Raw genomic sequence first — 26,549 nt, forward strand, 5'->3', positions numbered from 1 at the left:
TTCCGACTTCATCTATTTTTCCCAGCTCTATGGATGTTCTCCCACCTTCTGCTCCTTTTTAACCCATCCCAGCGAGGGCCGCCTGCACACACGCGCGGTGACCACGCCCCATGAGCTTCCCACTCAGTGGGGATGGGAGAGGAGTAACAACCCAAAGAGGGAATTCTTCCAAGATGGGGACAGAGAGTAATATAAAAAAGCCGGCCAGAAGATTTAGTAAACTAAAAGTTCATGAGTTTTCAAAACAAGGTGTTTGGGGGTTTTATGAAGTCAACTGGTCAGAAATCTCTATTCAGCTTAAATGCCCAATCCTGTACGGCACAGCCCAATCCTGAAGCCCACTCAGTCCCAGAAGCCAGTCCAGGACACCAGAGCACCCGGACTCTGGAGTCATTCTGAGTTGGAACATCTGCTCTTCCATTTCTCAGTTCAGCTACGGGTTCATTTACCTAGATCACAATGTATCCGCTACTTTTCCCTGACACCAACGAATACAAACTCCTCAGATTTTCCTAGAAGATCCGTAAGCTGTAGTCAGCTTTGTGAAATAGCTTGTCTTACAAGACGGATGGATTTATACCTTCTTAGAGCAAAAGCAAGCTTGTGTTAAACACCAAATACAGATACAGCAGAAACTCGTTACACACAAATTCCAAACAAGAAGCTCAAAATCTATTAAAAGGAAAGGATCGGTTTGTGTCTTCTGATTTTCTCCCCCCTGCAATCTTTATTTTTTGGCCTTAGAATCAAGGGTATTTGGGGTGGGGGTGAGGGGCAGTGGTTTTCTAGAACAGCCTATTTACCAAAGAGGTGTAACAACGTGTTTCCTCTCCTGATAAGCTGTGATTTGGATTTTCAAAATCAAAAACAGTGGTGTAAAATATAAAAGGGCAAAGACTGGCAGAATATTTAAGTTGAATTATTGAGGGCATAAAACACAACATGCCACAAATCAAATGCTCCAACTGTAGAAGTACGGTGACCAGCACCCAGCCACACAGATGGGCTGTGACACAGAGAGGCTGCTAATGCCAGGACCGAACAACTGTGAATTACTGTTTCTGTTTAACATAATAAACAGCCATTTATTACTTCAATTTAAAAAGTCATTACTACAAAGGTCTTTAACTCTCTGTCCTATAGGGGATGGGTCAGCTGACTTCTCTAATAAAGGGCCAGGGCCACGTAAAAAATATTGTAGGCTTTATAAGTCTAATTACTCAACTCAGCAGTTACAGCACAAAAAGAGCCTTAGATAATACATAAACTATGAAGTGTGGTTGTATCCCAATAAAATTCACTTATATAACACCGGAGCAGACCACGGTTTGCCAAACCCGGTCCAAGAATTTGAAGTGTTATATTCCATAAAACCCTTAATTTACCATTTTTTGACTCCCATTTCAAGAAAGCAATACTAAAATTTCAAGTTAAACTGTACTCATTTAGATTTCAAATCAGAGAAATGTGTTCAAAATCAAAGTTTTGTTTTTTGAAGCCGTAACTTTCAAACTTAATATTTCAAATCTGAAAAGTGACTTCAATTTTTAAGGTAACTCAGCATTCAGAATTATTTTATCTTTGGTGTATTCTCAGATAAGCAACTCCCAACTCTATCTTCTTGATCCACTGTTTTGCAACAACCTACTGAGCAAGAGAAAAAGGAAAGAGCAGAAGAAGGTGGACTTGAAGGAGAAAATGAAGGCAGACCTCCAAGTTCTCCCTCCTTGCCCGTCTTTGCTTATACTCTGCCCTTATGCCCAGAAGTTCTCCACAGAGTTACTATCTGCTCCGGAAGCAGGAGGCAAGCAGGGAGAAGGGCAGAAGAATGGACAAAGAGAGAAGGAAAAATTCTAATCAAAGCCTGTAACTGTAAATTCTCAGCTGATCACCTTCTTTACAACTGAATATGACGTAAGAGAACTACTTTTGCAGGAAATACAACGGTTAAGAGGTTTAGATAAATTATTAATATAAAATAAGCATGGACTTGTTTAGTAAGTTAATGAACTAGTGAAAACATAACCCTCCGGTGTTCATAATGCAATGCCCCACTGCCATTATCTCCAGTGAGAAACAACTTGGGAATCTGACTGCAAAATTGGAATCTAGGTTTTGTAAACTTCAGAAAATTACTTTCATATTCAGTTTCTCACTGGTTACTAAAACCAACAAATATAAAAAGAAGTACTGAGTGCCTGGGTGGCTTATCAGAAAAGCGTCTGCCTTCAGCTTGCGTCATGACCTCAGGGTCTCGGGATCGAACCCCACTTTGGGCTCCATGCTCAGCGGGGAGGCAGCTTCTCCCCCTCACTCTCCCTCTGTGCTCTCTAATAAATAAATAAAATCTTTTAAAAAAGTATTATTTGAACATTATTGAACATGGCTATTGTGAGGATTAAATGCAAAAATAGTAATAGTGTATAGTAAACGATGCCAGATGTAGTTTAAAAAATACTTCTGTTCCTAGTCATTGGGTTGATTCTCTAGAACAGGAGAGAACATTATTTACTGCTCTTAGCATTCAGAGAAGAAACAAAATGTAAGCACTATTCTGAAACACAGATATGGTACACTGTAAGCATTCAGTAAATGTAGGTTAAAGTCAGATTCACTTCAGTATCACATTTACCATGTGAATGGTAATAAAAGTACCTAATAAAAGTAGCTGCCTAATGACCGAAGAAATGTAGATTTTTTAACCCACGGGCTGACTTTTCATAAGCTTGACCATGCTATTCCAGGGAAGTAGGATACAGTCCAGTAACCCAATGAGATGGGAAGTATAGCTGGCTGCCGCTCTGAGTGTAACGGCCACTGTTTTTAGTGGCCACACGTAATTTCTTGACCAAGAATTGGCACAGAATCTCAACGTACCCTACTCAGAATGAAGGAATTTAAAGACCAAAGCCCTGCCCCTCAAAAAGGGTCCATAGCTTGTGTCTGATCTACAGAGTGAAAAATACCCTTAACCTTGCCAAAGGACAGGAAATATCAAGGATTTACATCCCAAGCTGTAGGCTTTATTCCTAGAAGCAGAGCTATTTGAAGATCATAATAGCTCTGCAGGATTTCCAACAGGCTCACAAAAGAGAAAAAAGATTTCTCCACAGTTCACAAGGGAGAGAAAAATATTAACTTCTGGAATAAAACCCTAAAATCCCCCCAAAGCATGCTCTCTCTTCAACAGCGGTCAAATGTCCATGAAATAAAGAATCTGGGGGCACAGTTTCCAGTCAGATGCCTAGCAACTTGTTAATGAGATGAGGAAATTGTAACCTCTTACTCCATTCTTCTCCAACCAAAGCCCAGGATGCTGAAGGACAGTAGATCCCCTGACAAGAACAAATCTCCCCTCGTCACTGAAGTCAAGTCCAAGGGTTCACCGTACCTCTCTGTGTTCATGTCACAGTCCGGAGTCTGTAATTTCTGGAAGCTTATGAGTGACTGAATTATATCCAGTTACAGCATTATCCATTTGTTGACGTTTTAGAACTATACTACTGTTTGAACAGTACTGTATACCTTGATTACTAAATATGACCATATAGTAATCTGAAGCCTGGGTGGCTCAGATGGTGAAGGTCTGACTCTTGGTTCCAGGCTTAGGTTATGATTTCAGGGTTATGGGTTTGAGCCCCACACTAGGCTCCGATTCAGTGGGAATCTGCTTGTCCCTCTCCCTCCCCCACTGCCTCTGTCCCACCATGTGTGCTCGTTCTCTAAAATAAATAAATAAAATTTTAAAATTAAAAAAAAAATATATATATATATGACCTTTATCACAGAAACTATTCCTCTTGTCTCTTACAACAAACAATCCTGTTCCACACTCTGTGCTACCACCCACGTGGCTAAATGTTTGGCATAAAGACATAATTAAATCAAGAATAAAAAGTATACTTTAGTTAAAAATTCGTATCACTTGAGGGTTCCCCTACAAAGAGCTGGAAATGGTCACTGGTCAAAAATGTCCTGATGACCTATTATTCTTTTTTTTTTTTTTTTTTTTGAAGATTTTATTTATTTATTGACAGACAGAGATCACAAGTAGGAAGAAAGGCAGGCAGAGAGAAAGGAAGGGAAGCAGGCTCCCCGCTGAACAGAGTGCCCTGATGCTGGGCTCCATCCCAGGACCCTGGGATCATGATCTGGGCTGAAGGCAGAGGCTTTAACCCACTGAGCAACCCAGGTGCCCCTGACAAACTATTATTCTTTGAATATACCTTGAACCTTCATACCTCTCTGCCGCTGCTTGTCTTCCTTACTGGGCCCCAGGCCAGCAGCACCAGCTTCTCCTGGACAACTTTTTACAAATGCATATTCTCTCCATATTCCAGACTTACTGAAGAAGTTGTTCAAGAGGTAGGACCCTGAAATCTGTGTTTTAGCAAGCTCTCTAGTAATCCTGATGTGAGATGAAGCTGAGAGCCATGGATCTCCACTTACACTTTCTCTGAATTTTGTTCACACATAAAGGGCTTCCTCTATCTCAGGACTACTTTAAATGTCCTTTATGAACAGAGTCCTCCTTCCCTGCCACTTACAACCACAAGTGCTTCTGAGAACAATTTACACATCACACAGGACAGTATTTCAGTCCACCACGTGGATCCCAGTGTGCATCTTTCCTCCCTGACACTCACTCCCACACTAGACGGGGAGCTGCTTGTTAGTATTTGCAGAGCTTGGCACATAGCAGGTATCAGTAATGATGGACTGCTCTGCCAAAATATTCAAGCAGTCTAGAAACAGTATATGTTAAAAGATGAGACCACAGCCACTCTAAACTGGCTGAATTCACGAGCTCCCTCCCAGTGTTGTCTCGCCCGGTTCCAAAACACTGACCTTGGGGGCTTTTTCAGCTTTCAGTTTCCGAACCACCTCCCCTTGTGCAGCGACTTCATCGTAGAGAGATTTACTTTCCACAACACTCCTTGATGACCCAGAGGAAATATTCTGTACCACTGCAGGAGGGTTTCCAGGTTTATATTCCTGACCAGTTTTCTCCTTATATTCAGCTTTCAAAGCCAAAAGCTGTTTTACAGCTGCATCTATATCTTCCTTTGCTGCTTTCTTGGCTTTTAATTCACGAACCACATCCCCTTGAGCAGCCACTCTGTTGTAAAGGACCAAGGAATCCGCAGATGGAGCACAGGTATTATCCAAAGGACCTGGTCTTTCCTTACGAGGAGTACTCGGCTACAGAAGCAGAAAAACATTAATTCATGTTAAATGTCCTCTCACAAAATTGTATCAAACTGTCTGTTATACAACATTTCATGCTAAAAAAAAAATTAATTTTGATCCCTTAAAAAGTTTAAGTAAATAATCTCACTCCTAAAAATTTATCCTAATGAAAAATGACAGAAGTAAACAAACATAGAGGTACATGGTTATGTACTGAAGAATTTTTATCAGAATAAAAAACTGAAAATCAGCTAAATCCTTACCATTAATGGATTAAAGAAATTATGATACATCCAAAAGATCTGAGAATAAATCATTGTTTCACCACATACTAGCTGTGAAACCTTAAATTAGTTCCATAAGCTGTTTCTGGTTTTAACTATAAAAGAAAAGTAACTTTATTAAACCCATCAGTGCGATGGGAAAATAAAAGGTAATAAATCTGCTTAAAGCTTTTAGTTACAAATGCTGGGGAAAGTATCAATAAGTTTCAGGAATTACTAATTTTTTAAAAGATAACATCTAGATTGATGACAAAGCAAGACCTCCATAAAATACTGTGATACAATTTTAACTCCTTGCTATGGAACAATTCCATAGTATAAAATTATATATTTTGTATAAAATTATTTATTTCCAGGCATATGATTATATATAGATATATGCAATAAACCTAGAGATACGTAAACTAAAATGATGTCTGGGAGTGAGTAACTATGCTATTTTTTATTCTCAATGTCACGCTTTCCTTCTGCCTAGAAAGCTTTCCACCCTACAGAACTGCTTCCAAATTTAAAACCCAGCTCACATCATACCTTCCCCATGATTTTTTCTTTAATGGTCTTCTGCTTAATCCATATTCATGATTCATGTATATTAACTCCAGAATGTTTTATCTCTACTTGAACTGTCCCGATCCCAGACCCAGCACTCTGAACTGTCTTTCAGATATCTTTATCTGGATAGCTAAGGAGCACATCAAGCTACATCAGAGTTGCATTTTTACATCGGGATTAGGTTCTAAAGGAAACATGTAAGTCAAAAACCATATAGGGGACACCTGGGGGGCTCAGTTGGCTAAGCCTCTCAGGTCAGGATATCAGAATCCTGGGATTGGGCCTACACAGGGCTCTCTGCTCAGCAGGGAGCCTGTTTCCCCTTCTCTCTCTATGCCTACCTGCCTCTCTGCCTACTTGTGATCTCTGTCAAATAAATAAATAAAATATTAAAAAAAAACAAAAACCACATAGATTTGCTAGCTCACTTGGTAGAGCATGTGACCCTTAGTCTCAGAACTGTGAGTTTAAAACCCATATTGAGTGTAGAGATTAAAAAATAAGTAAATAAAATCTTAAAAAAAAAAACCCACATATACTCGAAATTACTCCTTAAAATATACAACCACCAATGTTAATATGCACATATAAACGCAAATATTATACAGTAAAGCAAGAATACAATAGTCATTCTGTATCAAAAATATATACATTCTGTTCTGCTATACTTATTTTTGATAACCTGAATAGACTCATTCATGCCTAGTAAACAGGGAAACACTATTAAAGGTATTAGGGTAACACTGAAAAATCACACCACCTTGTGGTGGTTTCTGCCAGTATGTTAATGTTTGATGTCAAAGAAGCATACGGGGAAAAGCTTTCTCACAATTAAAAGAGAAAGCTTTAGAAGTGTCCTCCTTGGGGTACCCAGGTGGCTCAGTCAGTTAAGCAGCTGCCTTCAGCTCAGCTCATGATCCCAGGATTCAGGGATCAAGGCCCATGCCAGGCTTCATGCTCTTGGGAAGTCTGCATTATCTGCGCCCCCACCCCCTATGCCTGCACTCTCTTCCTCAAATAAGTAAAATCTTAAAAAAAAAAAATGAGGAGCAGCTTCCTTGAGTGAAGGTGGTACTTTAAAAACACTGTTTACCATAACATTAAGCCATCTAATGAAGGTACAAATTCAGATGAAGGAATTTCAAAGAGCTAGCCTCCTGGGCTTTTAAAAAAAAAAAAAAAAGATGAGGTGGGATCCACACTGAGTCAGACTCTAGCTCGGATGGTACTGCTCTCTATTAGAGGAAAACACCCTCAAAGACCCACATATCAAAGTAAGGCTTAAGGCTGCCAGGCAGTGTTGGATACCAATGCTAGTCAAGTGCATTTGAACTTTTCTTAGGATTTGTGCAGGTTCCAAAATATATCCACAAACTTTCTAACACTCTGTCCATCAAGAGGTGGGGTCTATACCCCCCACTTGAATCTGGGCAAGATTATGAGTGCTTGGACCAAGAGCATGGCAGAAATGACACTATGTGAGATTTTTAAGGTTAAAACATAAAAGGTGGGGCACCTGGGTGGCTCAGTGGGTTAAAGCCTCTGCCTTCGGCTCAGGTCATGATCCCGGGGTCCTGGGATGAGCCCCGCATCGGGCTCTTCACTTGGTGGGGAGCCTGCTTCCCCGCCCCCTCTCTCTGCCTCTCTGCCTGCTTGTGATCGGTCAAATAAATAAATAAAATCTAAAAAAAACAAAAACAAAAACATAAAAGGCAATGCTGCTTCCACCATGTCTACCAGCCACTCACTTCTGGAGCCCTGAGTTGTCCTACGAAGTTTCACTACCCTGACACTATCACACTAAAGAGGTCACTTGTAGCTACTTTGTGCGACATTTCCCCTTTCCTAGCCAACAATCAGCATTAACTGCCACCCGTGAGAGTGAGCCACCATGGATGTCCAGCGAGGCCTCTGATGACTGCCAACTAGCCAACAGCTGACTGAAGCTATAGGAGACGCACAGGTTCTTAGCGTTTTGCCCCAAACCTATTTTTCCTAATAAACCAGCCCTGTCATTCTTAGTATGCTGCTTTACAGAACAAAGTTTCTCAAGAATACACAAATTTCTGAAACCAGTATTACACTATATGTTAACTAACTAGGATTTAAATAAAAATTTGAAAATAAATAAAGAAACTTACAGTGTTACACTAGCATCTTTACAGCATACGTAAAATTTTACTGGGGGACACTGGGACCAACAGGAGCCTCGGTAGCCACATTCCCCACGTCACTCTTATTTCATCACATATACTGGCAGTTCTCAAGGTGTGGCATATAGAACCCAGAGGATTTCTGAGATCCTTTCAAAGGAGGTCTGTAAGGCCACAGCTATTTTCTAATCCACTAAGACGTAATCTGTCATTTTGAGTCAGTCTTTCATGAGTACACAGTGCAATTTTTTTGAGGCGACTAAGTCAGATCTTAAAGAGATATTTAAAAGTGCAAAACCACAGCATTCTTCTAACTCAAACTTTTAAAAAATAGTTATTTTTCATAAAACATATTTATATAAATATAATTGGGTTCATTATTGCCATTTTAAAACAAATTGGTAAGGGTGTGGGGGTGGCTTAAGTTTTAAGTCTAAGTTGTTTAACTCTTGATTTTGGCTCAGGTTACGATCTCAGGGTTGTGAGATCAAGTCCTTCATCAGACTCCATGCCTGGCATGGAGCCTGCTAAAGACACTCTCCCTCTCCTGCCCCTGGCTTGTGTACGCGTATTTCTCTCTCTCACCCTCTCTCTTAAAAAGTAGATAGATAAATAAGTAAAATAAAACTTAATTCTTGGGCGCCTGGGTGGCTCAGTGGGTTAAGCCGCTGCCTTCGGCTCAGGTCATGATCTCAGGGTCCTGGGATCGAGTCCCGCATCGGGCTCTCTGCTCAGCAACGAGCCTGCTTCCCTCTCTCTCTCTCTCTCTGCCTGCCTCTCAGTATACTTGTGATTTCTCTCTGTCAAATAAATAAATAAAATCTTAAAAAAAAAAAAAAAAAGATTAAAAAAAAAAAAAAACAACTTAATTCTTAATCCTTAATTTAAAAACTTGTCAGTTTCAACTCTTAGTATACCAAGTACTGATAAATATAACCCACATAAACAAAAAGGGTCCTCAATCATGTTTAAGAGGATACAGGCTCTTGGGGCATCTGGGTGGTTCAGTGGGTTAAAGTACCTGTCTTCAGCCCGGATCCTGGCATAGAGCCCCAGGTCTGGCTCTCTGCTCAGCGGGGAGCCTGCTTTACCCCGCCTCCATGCCCTGCCTGCCTCTCTGCCTACTTGTGATCTCTGTCAAATTAATAAATAAAATCTTAAAAAAAAAAAAACAAAAAAGAGTATACAGGGCCTTGAGACTAAAAAGTTTAAGAACTGCTCTATTTAAATTCTTTTCTTCCTTTAATTTTCTTTTGTCAGAGATCACACAGTATTTAATGTGTGTAAATTAAAAGCTCAAGTTATGACATTCCCATTGTAAAAAGAGTTTTAAACTCGTATCTAATAAAGTTACGTGTTTCTATCTTCTCTAGCTCAGGTTATTTTTTATTTACCTATTCAATCACACAAAATTAGGACTTACTACATTACTTATTCTACTTCCTGAACTCATGTCCTACTTTGTACCTTCCCTTCCCTCATCCTCTGGATTCCTAATCACTTAACACATCTTCTAATCCTACTTCCCAGCCACCTGCCAAGATGTCCCTGCAGACCCAACACCCATGGATCCCAAACCATGCATCAAGGTGCTCCAGGGTGCCACAGGAAATTCACAGGGGCACTACAAAATATTTTAAGTATTTGAAGTAAACAGAGCAACATGTCCAACATCTGTCAAATACTACATGTACTACAAGCTCAAGTTGGCTCAATAACATCAGAGCATGTTACATTCCTTTCAGTGATGTCCTACCTTTGTAAAACTAAAATTTCCACAGCTGCTAAGTTAAAATCAAACACCACAGGAAAATCACTATGGAACAGGAAGTTAGCACTGTAGTATCCAAGGCGAATATAAGATTCAGGAAAGAAATAAAGTATTATTTTTTCTTTTAATCAGTGTATCACTTTTAGAATGAAATAATTAAAATATTTAAATTTGAGAACACAATCTTTTAAGAATAAAATTTCTCTTTTATTCCACTTACATCTATTATTTCTTCAAGTAACTACATAAGAAACATTTATCTCTTTGAACTTAACAAAGAGAACTATTAGAATTTCACTTAGCCTGTGGGTACCATGAAGAAAGATTCTAAATCCTGGGGTAAAAAGATGGTTGATTAGAGACATATCCACAGAAGTCAACGTTTACCTCATTTTTTGTTGTTTCTACCTTGGTCTTTTCCCTTGACCCAGATGTTGGCATTTCCTTTGTATGTCCATCAGGGATATAGATCAAAACACATGGGGCTTCTTTGCAGCTATATGGGCTAAAGAGAAAACGGAGGGCCAAAAAAGGTGTAGAACAAAATTATGTGATAGTAATTCAAACTGAATTCCTAGATTAAGTCACTGGCATCATGTTAATGCTTCTCGAAGTATAAACAGTCCATTCTCTTATTATTCAAATCAGAAGCTCTTCAGTGAAGTTTAAAAACAATGGATACATAAATAAAAATTCACAGTACTAATTATAACCTTCCAGTTTAAGATCTTTTATAGATATAAACAGGCTAACTCTAGGACAAAAGTTCAGCTCCTCTGCCTGCCAGCAGAAATGGCACTAGTGGGTGCTCATTCTTGACCGAAAGACAAATGCATCTCCACACAACACCTAATATGCTTGTGAACAGAAAAATTTCCGTAAAACATTTAAAAGAATTTCTCAATTTTTAAAAGTAATCAGCAAAATCCACTGCCACCAAGGCTACTGATAAGCATAGGACTTCTTCAAATTTTGTAGTAAAAGCTCAAGTGAAAATATAAAATTCAGTACATCTCATCAATATTTTTGATAGCTTTACTGAGATGACGATTTTCCTCTAAATGTATCTGCTATGTTATTTATATTCTATAATGCATCTAATGAAAATATACTATAAAAAGGTAATAGTAATAATTTTTACCCAACGATATGTTGGAATTTCTCTTTATACTTGAGACTACATGAAGATGAATTATAAGATGGTTTAATTTTAGAAATCAATAATTTGGGACGCCTGGGTGGCTCAGTTGGTTAAGCAGCTGCCTTCGGCTCAGGTCATGATCCCGGCGTCCTGGGATCGAGTCCCACATCGGGCTCCTTGCTTGGCAGGGAGCCTGCTTCTCCCTCTGCCTCTGCCTCTGCCTGCCATTCTGTCTGCCTGTGTTCGCTCTCTCCCCCTCTCTCTCTCTGATAAATAAATAAAATCTTTAAAAAAAAAAGAAATCAATAATTTGTTATTATTATGCTGTTTCAGAGTTACTGCTTGTTACCTTAAGGTCTGAAATATTAAATATAAAAGGCCAATATCAAACTGAATAGAGAATTATCAGGTAGAGTATTTTAGTAGAAATTCAATATTTAAAATCTTACTACTGTAAGAATGTTAAGCATTTTCATTTAAATGCTCATTGACATTTACTTACCTAATAGGCTCATATGGCTGATCACATATGAAGAATCCTCTTCTCTGGAGTTGTATAATGTCTCCTTTTTTCAAATCCTTAAGGCAGGGATCCCCCAGCATTAGTTCTTCATGCTATAAAGATGACAGAAAACCAAAATACAACTTCTTAGAAATCAGAGCACTGAAAACAACTCTAAAATAGAAGTTGTTTTTCCAGAAGGCGGACTATCCTTAATTTAAACAGATATGTTAAAAACTTTACTACTTAAGCAGATACAGTGAAACAATAAAGTAAACAATTACATATTGTATTTTTTTAAAACTTAAAACTGATGAACCGATGAATTAACTTAGGGAAACCTTTTAATCAACTTGATTGGTATCCCTGCATACTTAAGTAAGTTTCCCACCATAAATTCCACCATGAGCGGCAGTGAGGAAAGCACAGACAGACCTAGCTGTAAGGCACAGCAGCACGGCACTTAAGCATAAGCAAGTTCTTTAACCTCGCTGTGCTTCAACTCTTACCTTCCATAAAACAGAAACATCACTCTTTTACATCTTTTCATTTTAACAAAATTTTACAGATCTTTTCCATTTTACTTGAAAACCAAATACTCAAAAGTAATTTTAAAAATTCTAAAAAAAAGTTTATATAACAAGGAAAAAGAAACATGATGTCTTTCAGGAGACTACCTTACTGTTCTTGTTCACATACTGCTTAAAGTCCTCATCTTTCCCCAGCACCGGCTTGGTGATCAAGTGCTCGTAGGTGACACAGATTGCAGGAATAGGAAGGGCACGTGCAGTCTCTGCAAGCCACGTGATCTTCGTGGTTTTCTTGTAGTCTTTGTTCTCCAAATTCAACTTTGCATCAAGAGATACAATTTTTCCATCTGCACTTCTAGATATAAGATTGAAAAGTGTTAAAAGAAAACCATAACTGTCACAAATGCATTATTTTGTCCTGTACCTATAATAAATGGCTAGGAATTTTCTTTGGAAAAATGCCAAACCAAACATTTGAGCTTCTAGTATGTTCCAGACAAATACTGGTTAAGAGACGAATAAAATAAAATCTGCTAGAGAGCAGATGCATACTCGTCTGATGAAAAACATGAGCATATCTACAAATTTTAAAGTCATCTGCATTAAACATTAAAAAATATAAAGTACCATATTTTTAAACATTTAACAATTACTTGAAATCATACGTAATGACTGGACAATTCAGATTTCAGAGTTTACATAAATTTTATTAGCATACTATGTTCCATTTATGTAATCTTAAGAACAAGTGTAGCACACTGTAGTAACTAGAAAGCACGTATTCATCACAAAATAATTTTAAAACAGGTTTTAGGATAAAGAATGTTATGTATACAAAATCTGTCCAAAGGATCCCTTGCCCAGCAACTGTACAATGAGAATCAGATGACAAGACAACTGTAAGCATGAGAACTATTTTTTTTTACATCTAGACACAGTAATTTTCAGTATCACAAGCAAAACACCCCAATACCCAATTAGTAAACTGGACACACATGGAAAAGAAACCTGTTGTGCGTCCAGAATTAGCAGTTTCTATCCCTGAGCAGATTTACTGGTGGGAAAATAAATGAGACTAAATCTGGTAATTTTTAATAAGTGAATAAACTAAGAATTCCCTTCCATATTTATTAAAAAACAGACAAAAAGTTCTTACTTATTTATTTTAGTAATGTTGATGTTGCCCCAATTTATAAAGGTAACCATCTCCCCCTCCGACAAGGTCTCTGCATCAGCACCTTCAATGAAAACTTTAGGACTGTACCACACTGGCTTCAAGCCAACATCAGGATTCTGATTGATTAAAAAAGAAAAAAGAAGAAGAGTGTTGACTGAAACAACTTATTGAACCCAGCATGCAAATTTAATATTCATTCATTTAATTCTTTAATCAAACATGCTGAATCCCAGCCACATGGCAGTAATGCTAATGGGAGTCAGACAAAGTCCCTACAATTACTACCAGCCTAAAATTCTTTGTTTTCAGAGCTAAGACAGTTATCATTTGTTTTTGCTGTCCCTCCAACCAGAATCTACTTTGCAGTCCTCAGAATGTCACTAGTGCTTGGCAACAAAGGAGAAAATGGAGTCACTTCTGATCAGTGGCTACAGAACATTACAGGACAACAGATGTCACCACAGCAGGAAAATTTGTGGACCTTTCATATCTTAGATGACAAATTAAAAGAGTATCATATTTGTATAGATAGATAAATTTTCTGTCTTTTCAGTATGTATTATAAAAGAAGGAAAAAGATTTGGAGAATAAAAGGAATGGTGTTAACTCTCAGTTTTTGTTTAACAGACTTCAAAAGGAGAAAAGTCTAAGATTTTTTGAAATAAATATTACACAGCATGTATTTAGTAATTACTCAATAAATGTACCAATGTATTTGAGAAAAATCAGGATGCTGTATTGACTTACATTCTGCTGAGCTCAGAGAATGGTAACAGGCTAAGATTTAGTGAGGAAAATGATACCTAAGATTCCACAGATCGCACTGAGCACACCAGTCATCATTTAAAGAGTGTCTCCAAATGAATAATAAACTTATCCTTTATTATGTGTAACTATTAACTATGCTATCTGAACACAACTACCATTTTAACAAATAAGCGCCTTAGGACATTTTCTCACCACTCAAATTTCAAAGCATTCAGTAAGCTTCACAATTAAGCTAACTGTAGTCAGTGACATGATACACAGAGAGCACCATCGCCTGGTTGAACCAATCAGATGTAAGATAAAGGCAAAGTCAAATCTATCACAAACATCTACTCTTTCCAAATCTTATTAGGAGTCGCCCTAAAATAACTCAAATCTTTAAAGTTAAAAATAGCCACTGCCATGTAGAAAGACAATCATATAAGGCTCCAACTCAGATGCCTATTATTTTATATGTGAGTTAGCCTGTGTATATAACAGTTATGAGTAAGGTTATGAGTACATTAGGCTATTGTATGAGTGAGTCAGTCTATGCATCTCCATTATACAATGAAGGTATTTATAGACAACCCACAAAACTTGAATAAAAGGATCTATTTTTGCTGCAAGACTGTCAAGCAAGCAGTCATAACGAAGACAACAATCATGGTTTAACTAAGAGGAACTCCCTGCTACTTGTATCTAAGATTTATATTCTGAATTCAGATGGACAGAGTTCATTCTCACTTCACTGACATTCTCTAAAACAGACTAAATGCCAGTGTGATAGATTCTGAATGAAAACTGTGACTCAAAGGGCACCTGGCTGGCTCAACTGGTAGAGCACACGACTCTTGATCTCAGGGTCATGAGTCCGAGCCCCAAACTAGGCGTGGAGCCTACTTTAAAAAAAAGAAAAACTGTGATTCAATATTACTAGGTCTAATGTTTGAGCTTAAAGACAAAGGTACCAATGAATAACTAGTTAACAGAGAACACACCTCAGCTTCCCTATAAAGACAACAGCCTAAATTATGGTATGATCTTCCAGTAGGACTCCAAGAAAAGGTGAACTTTTATTATATACTTATATACTCTCTCTACAGAACAACAACAACAAAGGCACAGAGTGGAAAAGTTCTGAGATGTGTTTTGGATTATTACTAAAATAAATTTCCTCAGCAAAAAACCCACAAAAACATTTACTTCAGTTAGTATCAAATCGGACAAATAATAGTGAATAGAAAATGATCTCAAAACCATGCAACAGCTGCCCCCAAGCCACATTTTCCCTTTTCTTATCCTGCTCCTTCTGAGAATAACATTGGTGAAAGTGCAGGGTGACCTTTGGGTGTTTGGCTACTTCTTTCATCTCCTCCTGAGCCTCAGGGATATTCACAGGAACCACATCTTTCTTCAGTAATGCAACATATCGTGGCGCCACCGGGTCAATAACCTGCAACAAATGCAACCTCGTGTTAAAACATCCAGATATTTTTAAAACTTCATAAATAAAATAAATGATAGCACAGGAATACTAACTGGCTTTCTTTGTTACTGCATTTACTAATTTTTTGTTTTACCTGCTAAATCTCCTCTAATATTTAACTGTCCGGTGGAAAAAAAGGAAACAATCATAATTGAAAGCTACATAAAATTCAGAGTTCCTTCTCAAGAATAAGACCTGACAGGTGAAAAGAAACCAATTAGTTAAAGCAAAATATTACCTTTGAAAATAACTTATAATTCTGTTATTAGAAGATGAGGAAAAATCATCCTGCGGGGTCATGTATCAATCCTATGGGTAAGTGTTATATGTCCTTTTGTATTACTGGAAAAGTCCGTTTTCAAAGAATATAGGTATTGTATCTTAGTATCAGTTTTAATCAGTGTTAGGCAACACATCACAATCAAAAGCAAAACATTATTAGGTCACTATAATAAGGCAATTCTACAAACTCAATAGTATAAACAAGACATTTCTGCTGGTCTGCAAGCTACATATACAGGGACCACTGTGTTCCCAGTACTGAGCCAGGGCCGGGCACACACAGGTAATCAACAGACATTTGCGGATTCACTGGATGAATGATTCTACTCGCTATGCTCTGACCTAACTCCACCTCCAAAACAGCAATAGCATGCCCTTCTGGATTGGATGTATTTTCCTCACTTCACTGTTCAATTTAAAATTATCCATGGTGACCACACAAAACAGCAGTGTGTAGACACTAAATAAAGCATATGGAAGAAAAACGTAGATAGAGGCGTATGTACAGAGTGAGGCGCTAAGGAGGATGTAGGAAATAGAGAGTACGCTAACCGAACTTGGTCGTGTTTGTTTTGTATTATTCTGTTGTTGTTACCACTGGGGTTATTTTAAAAGAATAATATGAAAATTCTCAGTGACTCAGAGGGTCACTCATAAAAGCCTGAAAAGCTCTTTAACCCCTTGTCTGCTACTCCTCCTGGCTTCTGTTTCATGTTGGTAGTAAATCACGACCAGCCTCTCTCTATATCATCATTCCATTCCTTCCTTCCTTGAGTTAGCTTAAAGATCATCCTTACTAGTTAAAGATTCCTCCTTTTAGCTTCAACTGGGCTAAAATGATTGAAGACTTAATTTGCGATTCCTCGGTTCAGTACTTAAGCCAGGAAGATATTGTTTCTTTAAAGAAAGCTACAACTAGACAAGCCGACCTGGGAAACCTCTTCCAGGTCACTGCAGCTCAGCCTCCTCACCTGACAAGAGCCAGAAAAGATGGTTTCTCACACCTGACTATTTACAATCATCACTTACTGGGTGGCTAGCTCAGATTCTCAGGCCACTTAACCATACAGAACAATGAATGTGATAGTCTGAAGTAAAGGCTAAAGAAATCTATTTTTAACAAGCATTCCATAGGATAGTCAGGGACAGTGAAATCTAAGAAATCTTGGATTAAAAGATTTTAAGTTGTTCAGCTCTAAATTATACAATTCTAAAAATTTCTGGGTCAAATTACTCTGAAGTGTCCCAGGAGTTCCCCTGGCAGACACCACCAAGTGGGGGAAAGACAGGCCTGGGACTGTGGAGAAGAATCCAGAACCCTTAACACACTTCCACCAGAAAAGCTACCCTTTTATTTACTGGGGTTTACTTGAAAATTTTTCATTTGAAAACTTTCCTTTTTGGGGATCAAAGAGAGAAGTCTCTACCTACTTTAAATTTACTAGGTAGGGGCAGAGGCAAGGGAGTTGGGATGAGATACTACTGAAACACTAACATAGCTTTAAAAATTATAGCAATAAAAGAAGGTTGATGTAAGCAAGTATTACTGTAAAATGAACACCTTAAAGCCATGACTTTTCTGCCTTGGCTAAAGAGTTCAGATCCTAATATTTACACTTACATACAACCAAAAAAAAATTATGTTAATACAGAGTAAGCTAGTGAAATGTCTCCTATCAGTATTACGGTATATTATATGTAATAAACTAGGTAACTTTTATTTAATTATGATTCAGAAAAATTATGTATTAATTTCTCACCAATATGAAAAGCCAGGCTAAGAAAATATGGATTATAGAATTTTCAGGAGGATATTGAGATGATTACTCACCCCACATCTCACTGTCCCCTTCATCCATTTCTCCTCTTTTCTCAGCCATATACACTATGCTCTGCAAATAAAGCTCTTTCTCCAAAGGAACATGTACTTAAAGAGTTCCAGCTAATCCAGTTACCCCTCTAGTCCTTTAGCAGAAGATGCTTTAACAAAAATGCTAAGTTACTAAGAACGGGAGAGTGTCCACAGAATAACATTTTATCTCTGTCCTTAATGACTTGCCTCACCGAGCCATGGTGTTAAATTTAGTTCAGTGATGTCTCACTTACATTTTATTCACAGAGCTTGGAAAGAAAGAGTGAGCTACAAAATAACAAAGCAGTAATCAGACTGAATGGTACATGAACCCGAAATATGAGATCTGCACCTCAAGGGGCAGAAAGGGTGGCAAAGTGAAGGAAGTGGAGGAGGTGAGGAAAGCCGCAACAGAAACGCAAAGGTCCGTCACCAGAATAACATCATTTTTACTACCCAGCAAAATGTGTTAACTGGGGGCGCCTGGGTGGCTCAGTGGGTTAAGCCGCTGCCTCTCTCTGTCTGTGTGCCTCTCCATCTACTTGTGATTTCTCTCGTCAAATAAATACATAAAATCTTTAAAAAAAAAAATAGTTTTAACTGTGCTGTTTTCAACATGATGCTTACTGATTAGAGGTCCCACAGACGTATGGATAAACAAAGCAGCCTGAAGAATACTCATCTACTTTCATTCCCTCCTGTATCCCCATTAAAAAAACATAAAGGATTGGGGCACCTGGGTGGCTCAGTCAGTTAAGCATCCACCTTCAGCTCAGATCATGATCCCGGGCTCCTGGGATCGAGCCCTGCATTGGGCTCCTTGCTTGAAGGGAACCTGCTTCTCCCTCTCCTCCCCGCTCAGTGCTCGCGCGCGCGTTCTCTCTCTCTCTCTCTCAAATAAATGAAATCTTTAAAAAAGGGGAAAGATTTAAAGAAAAGGATTTTTTGGTGTTGCTGTTGAAAAGTACAAACCCCGAAAACTAGTGTAATCAAAGAGGAGGTAACAACAAAATTCTGTGATCTGAAAACCATACAGAAACATCCCCTCTCTGTTCATAAATGAGGCACTGCCACTTCCCACCCCCACTACAGAAGGAAGTCACTCTGCAAGGAGGAGGGTGCCTAGATCCTGGCAAGTACCAGGAGGAGTTGAAGGAGAGGGTACCGCACAAAATTAAGTGAATGCATGATACTACACAGAAAGGCCCTCGGTCCTCTTCCGTTCAGCTCCAAAGCTCTGACAGCTAAGCCTTCACACTGCAGGCAGGTAATTAAAAGAAACTTCCTTGGAAAAACTGCCAATTCCAAGAGATAAGAGATAAAGTTACTAACACAGAGATGCTCCAACTAACTGACTCAGCAAGGTCATCCTACAGTGAGGCTCAGCTGACAAGTCCAACTCTTTGTTTTGGGCCTGCTAACTGCTCCTTTAGTCCTCCATGTTAAACATGAGCAGATCTTCAAGATTATCCAGACCTCTGAGATGTCTTTAACATGCTTTTAATATGAAACAGAAAGCCAAAATAATCCGCAGGAAAGCGAGATCACAAGAAGAATTTCTACTAATGTCAGTATTCGAAGCATGAAACAGGAACAAGAACAAGAACTTTTTTTTAAATCAGAGAACAGAAACAAAACCTTGGAAACATGATATATAAATGAAAAACTCAACAGGAGATCGGGAAGATACAGCTGAGTCAATCCAGCACAAAGCAAAGCCAAAAGATGAGATAGAAAAAAAGAGAGAAGATAAACCTGGAGGACCAGTCCAGGAGGCCCAACATCTGCTCACGAGTTCCAGGGAGAACACAAGGCAGAGAACAAATAAAGGATTCAAGACAATTTCCCAGAACGAGTTTCCAGACTGGAAGCCACCTGTTTTTCTGACGGATAAAGATGAAAACAGAGCCCCGCCATACCTCCTCATGAAATTTCAGAATGAAAAAGGTCATATACAAGGTCTCAAAAATCTTCATCCCTTGCCCCCTTCTCAGGGAGCTACCAAAGGACAGAGCAGAGCAAAGCAAGAGGAACATAAAAAGATACAAGAGTTCCAAGAACCAGGCGATCGATCCATCACAGAACAAAAGCACAGGAAACCCCAGAATGATGGCTGAGCACGGAAGACTGCTGAGCCTCTAGCAGAGCGGTCTCCATGACGGAACTGAAAGAACGCTGAGGCACAAGAACACCTTGGTAGGAAACTCAGACAATTCAAAGAGGACAGACATAGAAAATGAAACAAACGAGGGAAAACAATAATTAACTACAAGAAAACCAAGAGGGTCTGAGAAAAAGTAAGAGACTCATGTCCCCTCTTTTCATTGTGTGAGTCAGAGGAGGATGCCTAAAACGTAAATAAAAAATAAGAAATAGCAACACACACATTATTTAGAGATACAGGCAATAAAAACACCAAAACACTGATCTAAAAGAGCTGAAAGTGTTTCTCTGGGGTGGGGGCGTGAAGGAAGAAGAGAGGGAACTGTGCTCCTCACCTTAACAGACCATACAGAACTGACCGTGGTGAAATAGAATTCATGTATTTGAACTAAGTGCACATGTATAACTTTATTAAAACTTAAAACCTTTAAAATTTGGGTTATTAATGAAAAGTACACCAAATTAACCTTGCCTGTAAATTCTACTTGTATTTATTATTAGTAACTGCAGCAACAGAAAGAGCCAATTAATTCCTTTATGTATCAAAAACACACGACACTAAATAAAACAAGTTCAAGACACATGCGAGACAAGCAAGTCTTTCTTGAAGCAAGGCATCAGCACAATCAAGCAGCAGTAAGAAAAAAGTACAGAACACAATCACAGAAACTATAGTTTAAAACATGGCATTTTGATGATTTGCCTTATTATAGTGTCTAAGCATCTGCTTCCAATTGGCAATTAACAATGTCAATATGCAGTATTCCTTATTTGACTTTCATTTAAGAACAGTTAAAAAAAAAAAAAACTAGATTCAATAAGACACAGGAATTACAATTAGTGAACCTTCAATACAACTCGAAACATACAACTTAAAAACTCCGTCCTCTCAGCACACAAGGGAACAGTGGAAATCAAGTTAGCCAGATCTTCCCTTTGCAACTAAGAAAACCAGAGGACATGATTTTTAAAACTAGGAATAATGCATTTTCAGTGGATTTGTATAAGCAAGTCTTTTATATAAATGTGATTGTGCTTCAAAGCTGTATAACATCTCAGGTTATAACATGTAATACGCTAAAAGCTATGTGCTAGGTAAGGCAAATAAAAGCGTTAAGTGATACCTTCTTACAGAGAGCTCGCAGCTTGAAAGCAGAAAAATGAAATGCAGTGTTCATAAGATATTTAAGGAAAAAACTGTTACCGCTCCCCACTAACTCCAAGTTCGTTTTAATCACTGGGACTTGTTTGGTATAGAAAATAGGCTTAATACTCTTTATAGGTTTAAGAAAGGAAAACATTCCATTTTCCTGAAGGTCTGCAAAATGGTAACATTCTTGACAAAGTTTTCTCTATGATGAACACACTAATGAATTCTACACATATCATATTATTCAGGACTTAGGCACAAGAAAGGAGGACCAAAAGTCAAAATGTGTACCTTTTTATTAAATGCCCAGATTTTGTCCCATTCCATGTTCACAATTGAACGTGAAGAACCCTAGAAAAGCAATAATAAAATGACTTAAAAGGCAAAAAGTATTCATTGGAGTACGTAAGCTAAGATGTTAGAAAAAAAATAAACCCCCCAAATACTTGCAAGTTTACTTCCATTGGAATATAAAACCTAGTACGCACAAACTATTTGGTTACCCTGAACAGCCAGAGTCAAGAGCTGGATATTTCACTATATGAAAATACTACAGGCCATCTCTGTCCCACTTCAGCTTACTAGAGTAGGACGCTCTCAATTTTCCACCATCATAAACATACACTTTGAAAAAAAAATTCTGCCTTTGCATTATAAGGAACAAGGAACAAAATGAACAGAAATTAATAGAGACTAAAGGGATATTAATAAGACACTTGAAAACTCAAACAGAGAAGATGGAAAACAAAGTGTGTGGGTCACCTGAGCGGCAATGAACTGTTTCAGCCCTTCAACAGTCATCCCTCTTCTCAGCACACCACGAACCGTAGGAAACCTCGGGTCATCCCTGGGAAACAGGGAAATTTGTAAGTACCAAGGAGATCTTTTTAATGTACAAACACAAGCAGCACAAAATACCTTAATGAGTAACAATTACAGTTAGCTTATGAAATAGTTGGACTGAGTTGTTTAAATAATAATTGAGTAACTCGTAATACCAATGAGCCCACAGACATGGAAGAGGAAAACTGCTTACTCGTCAAATACTGCTCAGTAAAATAAATGCATTACTACGAATAGTAAAAACACATTTCAAAAAAGACACAGTTGCATCTTCAAATAGGGAAAACCCATGTATTAAAACATTCTTATGTGCTTTTTATTTAACAAATATTCAAGCTCCCTATTCTACATACAACTGTGAGAATCAGGTAAGAAATGGTATCATGTCACCCATGTACGAACATACTTTACAAAGTCCCTTGGGTTATAAAAAATATATACACTGGTTATTAACATTCTGCAGAAATTTTATTTTATTTCCAATAAAAACTTTTGCCTGGAGTCCAAGATAAACTTGCCCTTTATCAAATTCAGCTCTAAAACCAGTATAAAATACATATTAACTATTATGCGATGCTAACAGAAACTAATACATACATTCCCGTTAATTCACATAAAGAACAGACTCATCAGCATGGTAACTCATTTGAACAAGTTTCCTTTACACAGATCTAAGGCTACAAGACGACTTGAATTTTTATATTCCTCTTTCTCGCAGAAATCCTATATAGGTTAACATGCTACAGAGATTTGTTAACTTGTCCTAGGAGCTGAGTACTCTGGGCCACCAATGGCTCCACAAGGTGGGTCTTCACAACCAAGGCAGAAACCGTTTATGTCTTCGCCTCAACTCAGTATTTTTGGCCTTCCTGGGACCTAGCTGAAAAGCCTCAGAGCCTCAGCACAGTGTGGAAAATGGTAACCAGATATACAAAGGAAAAGAGTCACAACTACTTTTCTACAAAATGCTAAGATCAACAGATTGTGTTGCATTTCCATGCACCAGGGTCCAAATGGGCACTCCGCATTTGTAGCATTAAAATAAAGGGGAGTGGTAGAGGGACTTGATGCACTGAATGAAATAAAGATAAGGACCAGAAACCCTAGAGGCCCACTCACTCTACCTCTTCCCATTCACCCTCCCACCCGCCCCTCAAAACAGTTTTAAAATCACTGACAGACCGTGTTCTCACTCCTTCCCCTAAATTCTAGGTCACAGTGAACGTACCATCCGTCCACCAGTCCTTCGTTGACAAACCACGTGAGTTTTCTTTTCGAGAGCACGGTGTTGTTGAGATTCAGTCGACTATATTCCCAAATATATGGCTTTCTTATGCCTAAGGCTTCAATAATCCAATAAAACTGTTCATCTCTGTCGTGGTATTCTGTTGTTCTCAGGGCGTGTGTAACGCCTTCAATACTGTCAACTATGGGACAGGCAAAATCGTATGTTGGATAAACACTGGAAAAAAAGGGAAGACATTGAAAAGTAAACTAAAGCATGTTACCCTTTCCATCTTAGACTATTGCATTGTAAGAAGCAAGAGTAATTTGAAACAGAATTCCTTACAAATTAGGAATTTCTTAAAAATCAACAGTTTTTATGACCCATAATATTCAAAGTATATCAAAATATTATCAGTCTTTGAGACCAACACATCAGTTAACCCACTCAATGTTCAAACAAAAAAGCAAATTTGAAACTTAACAGACAACTGGGTATTGGCACAGCAAATTCTACAATCCACACTTCATGTATAGCATAGGAGAAAGTAAAAAGCAAAATACTGCTGACCCTTGAACACCACAAATTAGAACTACATGTGTCCACTTATTCATGGATTTTTATAAACACAGTACAGTACTGCAAATGTATTCTTATGATTTTTCTAATATTTTATTTTCTCTGGTTTATTTTATGAATACAGTATATAATAAATATAACATAAAAATATGTTAATTGACTATGTTATCAGTAAGGCTTCTGTCAATAGGAGACTACTGGTAGCTAAGTTCTTGGGGAATCAGAAGTCATACATAGATTTTTTCACTGCACAGGGGGTCGGCATCTTAACTCCCTACACTGCTCAAGAGTCAACTGTACATAATAATTCAAAGGAATTTTTAGCTTTTCAGTATCTTAATAAATCCCACACTTGAATAAATACCTAAGCTTAATCTCCTGTAATTAAATGAATTTAAGAATACAGCATTTCCTTCTGACAAGTAAAAGAGAAGAAAAGTAGGTTAATTAAAATTCCATTTAAGATGAAATGGCCTTAAAAACAATTCCTGATTAAAATAATGTACACAATGTGAAAGCACTCTGAGTTTTAAGGAATGTATTATCGTATTATGCCTTCTAATTTTTTGGCTACGACTTTATTAAAATGCTACTGCATCATACTTGGCAATTATTTGATACTGAAAATGTGTATCCAAATTCACTTTTCCAAAGGTAGTCGAAGTATTTGCTTAATAAAATAAGGAGAAAGCACCCTGTTAAAAATGACTTATGTAGATACCTGTAACCACATGTGTAAGGTTTTGTCTACATATGGACACCATATCTACACCCACACATTTAAAGAAAGTTACATTAGCTAAAGAAGTTATTAGCATTTACATTCACTAATCTCAGACGTGCAGATTCAGCAATTATATGTAGTAGGTTTCTTCAAATTATTAAAAAAAAATTCTATAGTTACTTTATAAAAGTAAATAAATAGGGGAGGGGAACCCATTTGAAGAAAAAAATCATTAACTGAAAACCCACACAGAAAGCTAATCAAAACTAGAAAAAAGACGCATGATACTTTCTTATATTGTTCCTATTTCTATAAATTTTCAATTCCATCATTTTTGTGAATCAATTTATGCCCAGCAGAATCCAAGTTTATTAGAGAAAGAAAACTATCTTCATCTAAAGATACACACCAGGGCACCTGGGTGGCTCAGTGGGTTAAGCCTCTGCCTTCGACTCAAGTCATGATCCCAGGGTCCTGGGATCGAGCCCCAATCAGACTCTCTACTCAGTGGGGAGCCTGCTTCTCTCTCTGCCTGCCTCTCTGCCTACCTGTGATCTCTCTCTCTCTCAAATAAATGAATAAAATCTTTAAAAACTAAATAAAAAATAAAGATACACACCACAGTAAACCTAGTCAATACAAAAAGCAATTTTTGGGAGAGTATAGGACTTTTATAGATGGAAATTATCTTAGAAATAACCTAACATAACCTTAATCAATAGGTGAGTAAACCCCCAAGAGATTAGGTTACACATTCTTACCAATAGCAGTTACTAACCTGTGGATGAACAAAGATCCAAGTCTCTTGACTATTCTGAATGTACTCCACATTTACAGAGATCAACAAAAATCATACTAGGCTACCGAGCACAATGAAAGAGATACACTCACTTGTATTTATTTCCAGTTCTTGGATGTGGCTGAATTTTACAGCGATAAAGCGTCGGGTCTCTCATACATCCATTGTTACTACTCATGTCAATTTTTGCTCTCAGACAACAGGACTGGCCAAACTGGCTCCCTTTTTTCATTTCTTCCCACATTTGCAGATTCTTCTCAACAGCTATAAGATGATAACTGTATTAGTTTATCTCATATATTACTAATATAGTTGAATTCAAATTATTTTAATAGTCCCATAATTTGATACAAATTTCCACATTCTACTTATATAATAAAAGCACACTCCACTAGTTTAAAATATAAGTTCTAATATTTGGTATTAAGAGTAAATGCATCATTTTTTTATGAAGTCTCACAAAATGCTTAAAAAAATACACTCTATAAATATATTTTTAAAGGCAGTCAAATCAATACATTCCACTGATGTAATACTGATCTAAGAGTATGAAAGAAAGAGGCCAGAAGGTTTTTCTCATCTTGCATTTCCTCTTTTCCCATCAGAGCACAACCGGTCAGCCTGACCCCCTCAAATTTAACACTGCCTTTGAAGCAGAAGCATTCTGTCCCTTTACCACCTCACGCCCAGGGGACAGACCAGATTGGCCTGATCCACGGGGCCCACAGGGATCAGTGCTACTGCCCGGGCCCAGGAAAAGAACACAGCTCGGGCTGTGAGCCTGAGCCTGTGGGCTCCCTGAAAGCCCTGTCAGTCATTCCAGTGGAAAGCAGGAGACTCTTACACTGAAAAACATGAGAGCGCACGGAAAACAATGACACAAGTTTAATCCCAGATAAAAGAATTCTATGTCCTAAGTGGCTATGGTTCTATTTATGTGAGAACACTGAAAACCTGTCCCATGTAGGTAGGAAAGAACTATGACACAGTGATTGTCTGCGGAAGCTCCTGAAGGAAACGCACACATCTTACCTGCCCTCAAAAAAATCAAGTGAGGTCTACAAGTAAAGTTGTTAACAATCTCTGGAAATGTAGGGAAACTTAAAAAAGTGAGAGAAAAAAAGAAAGACTTCCGTAACAATCTAAATCCACTAGACACTTCCCAAGATTTAAATACAGTATACTGTGGAAATTACGGCAACATAATTACAGAGTGAAAATAGCCCTATTCAGTAACTCAGGGGACAAGTAATGAGTAAGAAAGGTTATTGCGTCAAGTGGTATTTCTGAGGTACAGAGGAGTACACCGAGCTTCAATATTATATTCAGTATTACATTCACATTTACCCACATGCTAAGATGATTTGGGTACTAATAACATGATCATTTTACAGAA

General features: G+C 38.0%; 1 protein-coding gene across 2 annotated transcripts in view; it reads right to left on the reverse strand.

Annotated features, from left to right (window-relative positions):
- Positions 1-26,549, reverse strand: part of EPRS1 (glutamyl-prolyl-tRNA synthetase 1) — a 65,871-nt gene that overhangs the window by 22,854 nt on the left and 16,468 nt on the right. The window contains exons 9-19 of one of the 2 annotated variants that reach the window (XM_082703014.1): positions 25,246-25,417; positions 23,055-23,288; positions 21,746-21,830; positions 21,275-21,334; positions 20,958-20,978; positions 15,393-15,503; positions 13,280-13,416; positions 12,271-12,478; positions 11,594-11,706; positions 10,338-10,455; positions 4,849-5,202 (exon numbers count right to left, since the gene is read on the reverse strand). In XM_082703014.1, the coding sequence (XP_082559140.1) occupies positions 4,849-5,202; positions 10,338-10,455; positions 11,594-11,706; positions 12,271-12,478; positions 13,280-13,416; positions 15,393-15,503; positions 20,958-20,978; positions 21,275-21,334; positions 21,746-21,830; positions 23,055-23,288; positions 25,246-25,417 (1,613 nt within the window). The remainder of the gene's footprint in view (positions 1-4,848; positions 5,203-10,337; positions 10,456-11,593; positions 11,707-12,270; positions 12,479-13,279; positions 13,417-15,392; positions 15,504-20,957; positions 20,979-21,274; positions 21,335-21,745; positions 21,831-23,054; positions 23,289-25,245; positions 25,418-26,549) is intronic. The other variant, XM_082703015.1, reaches the window with a different exon arrangement.

Source organism: Mustela nivalis (genome assembly GCF_964662115.1).
Source record: "Mustela nivalis genome assembly, chromosome: 16".
Lineage (NCBI taxonomy): Eukaryota > Metazoa > Chordata > Mammalia > Carnivora > Mustelidae > Mustela > Mustela nivalis.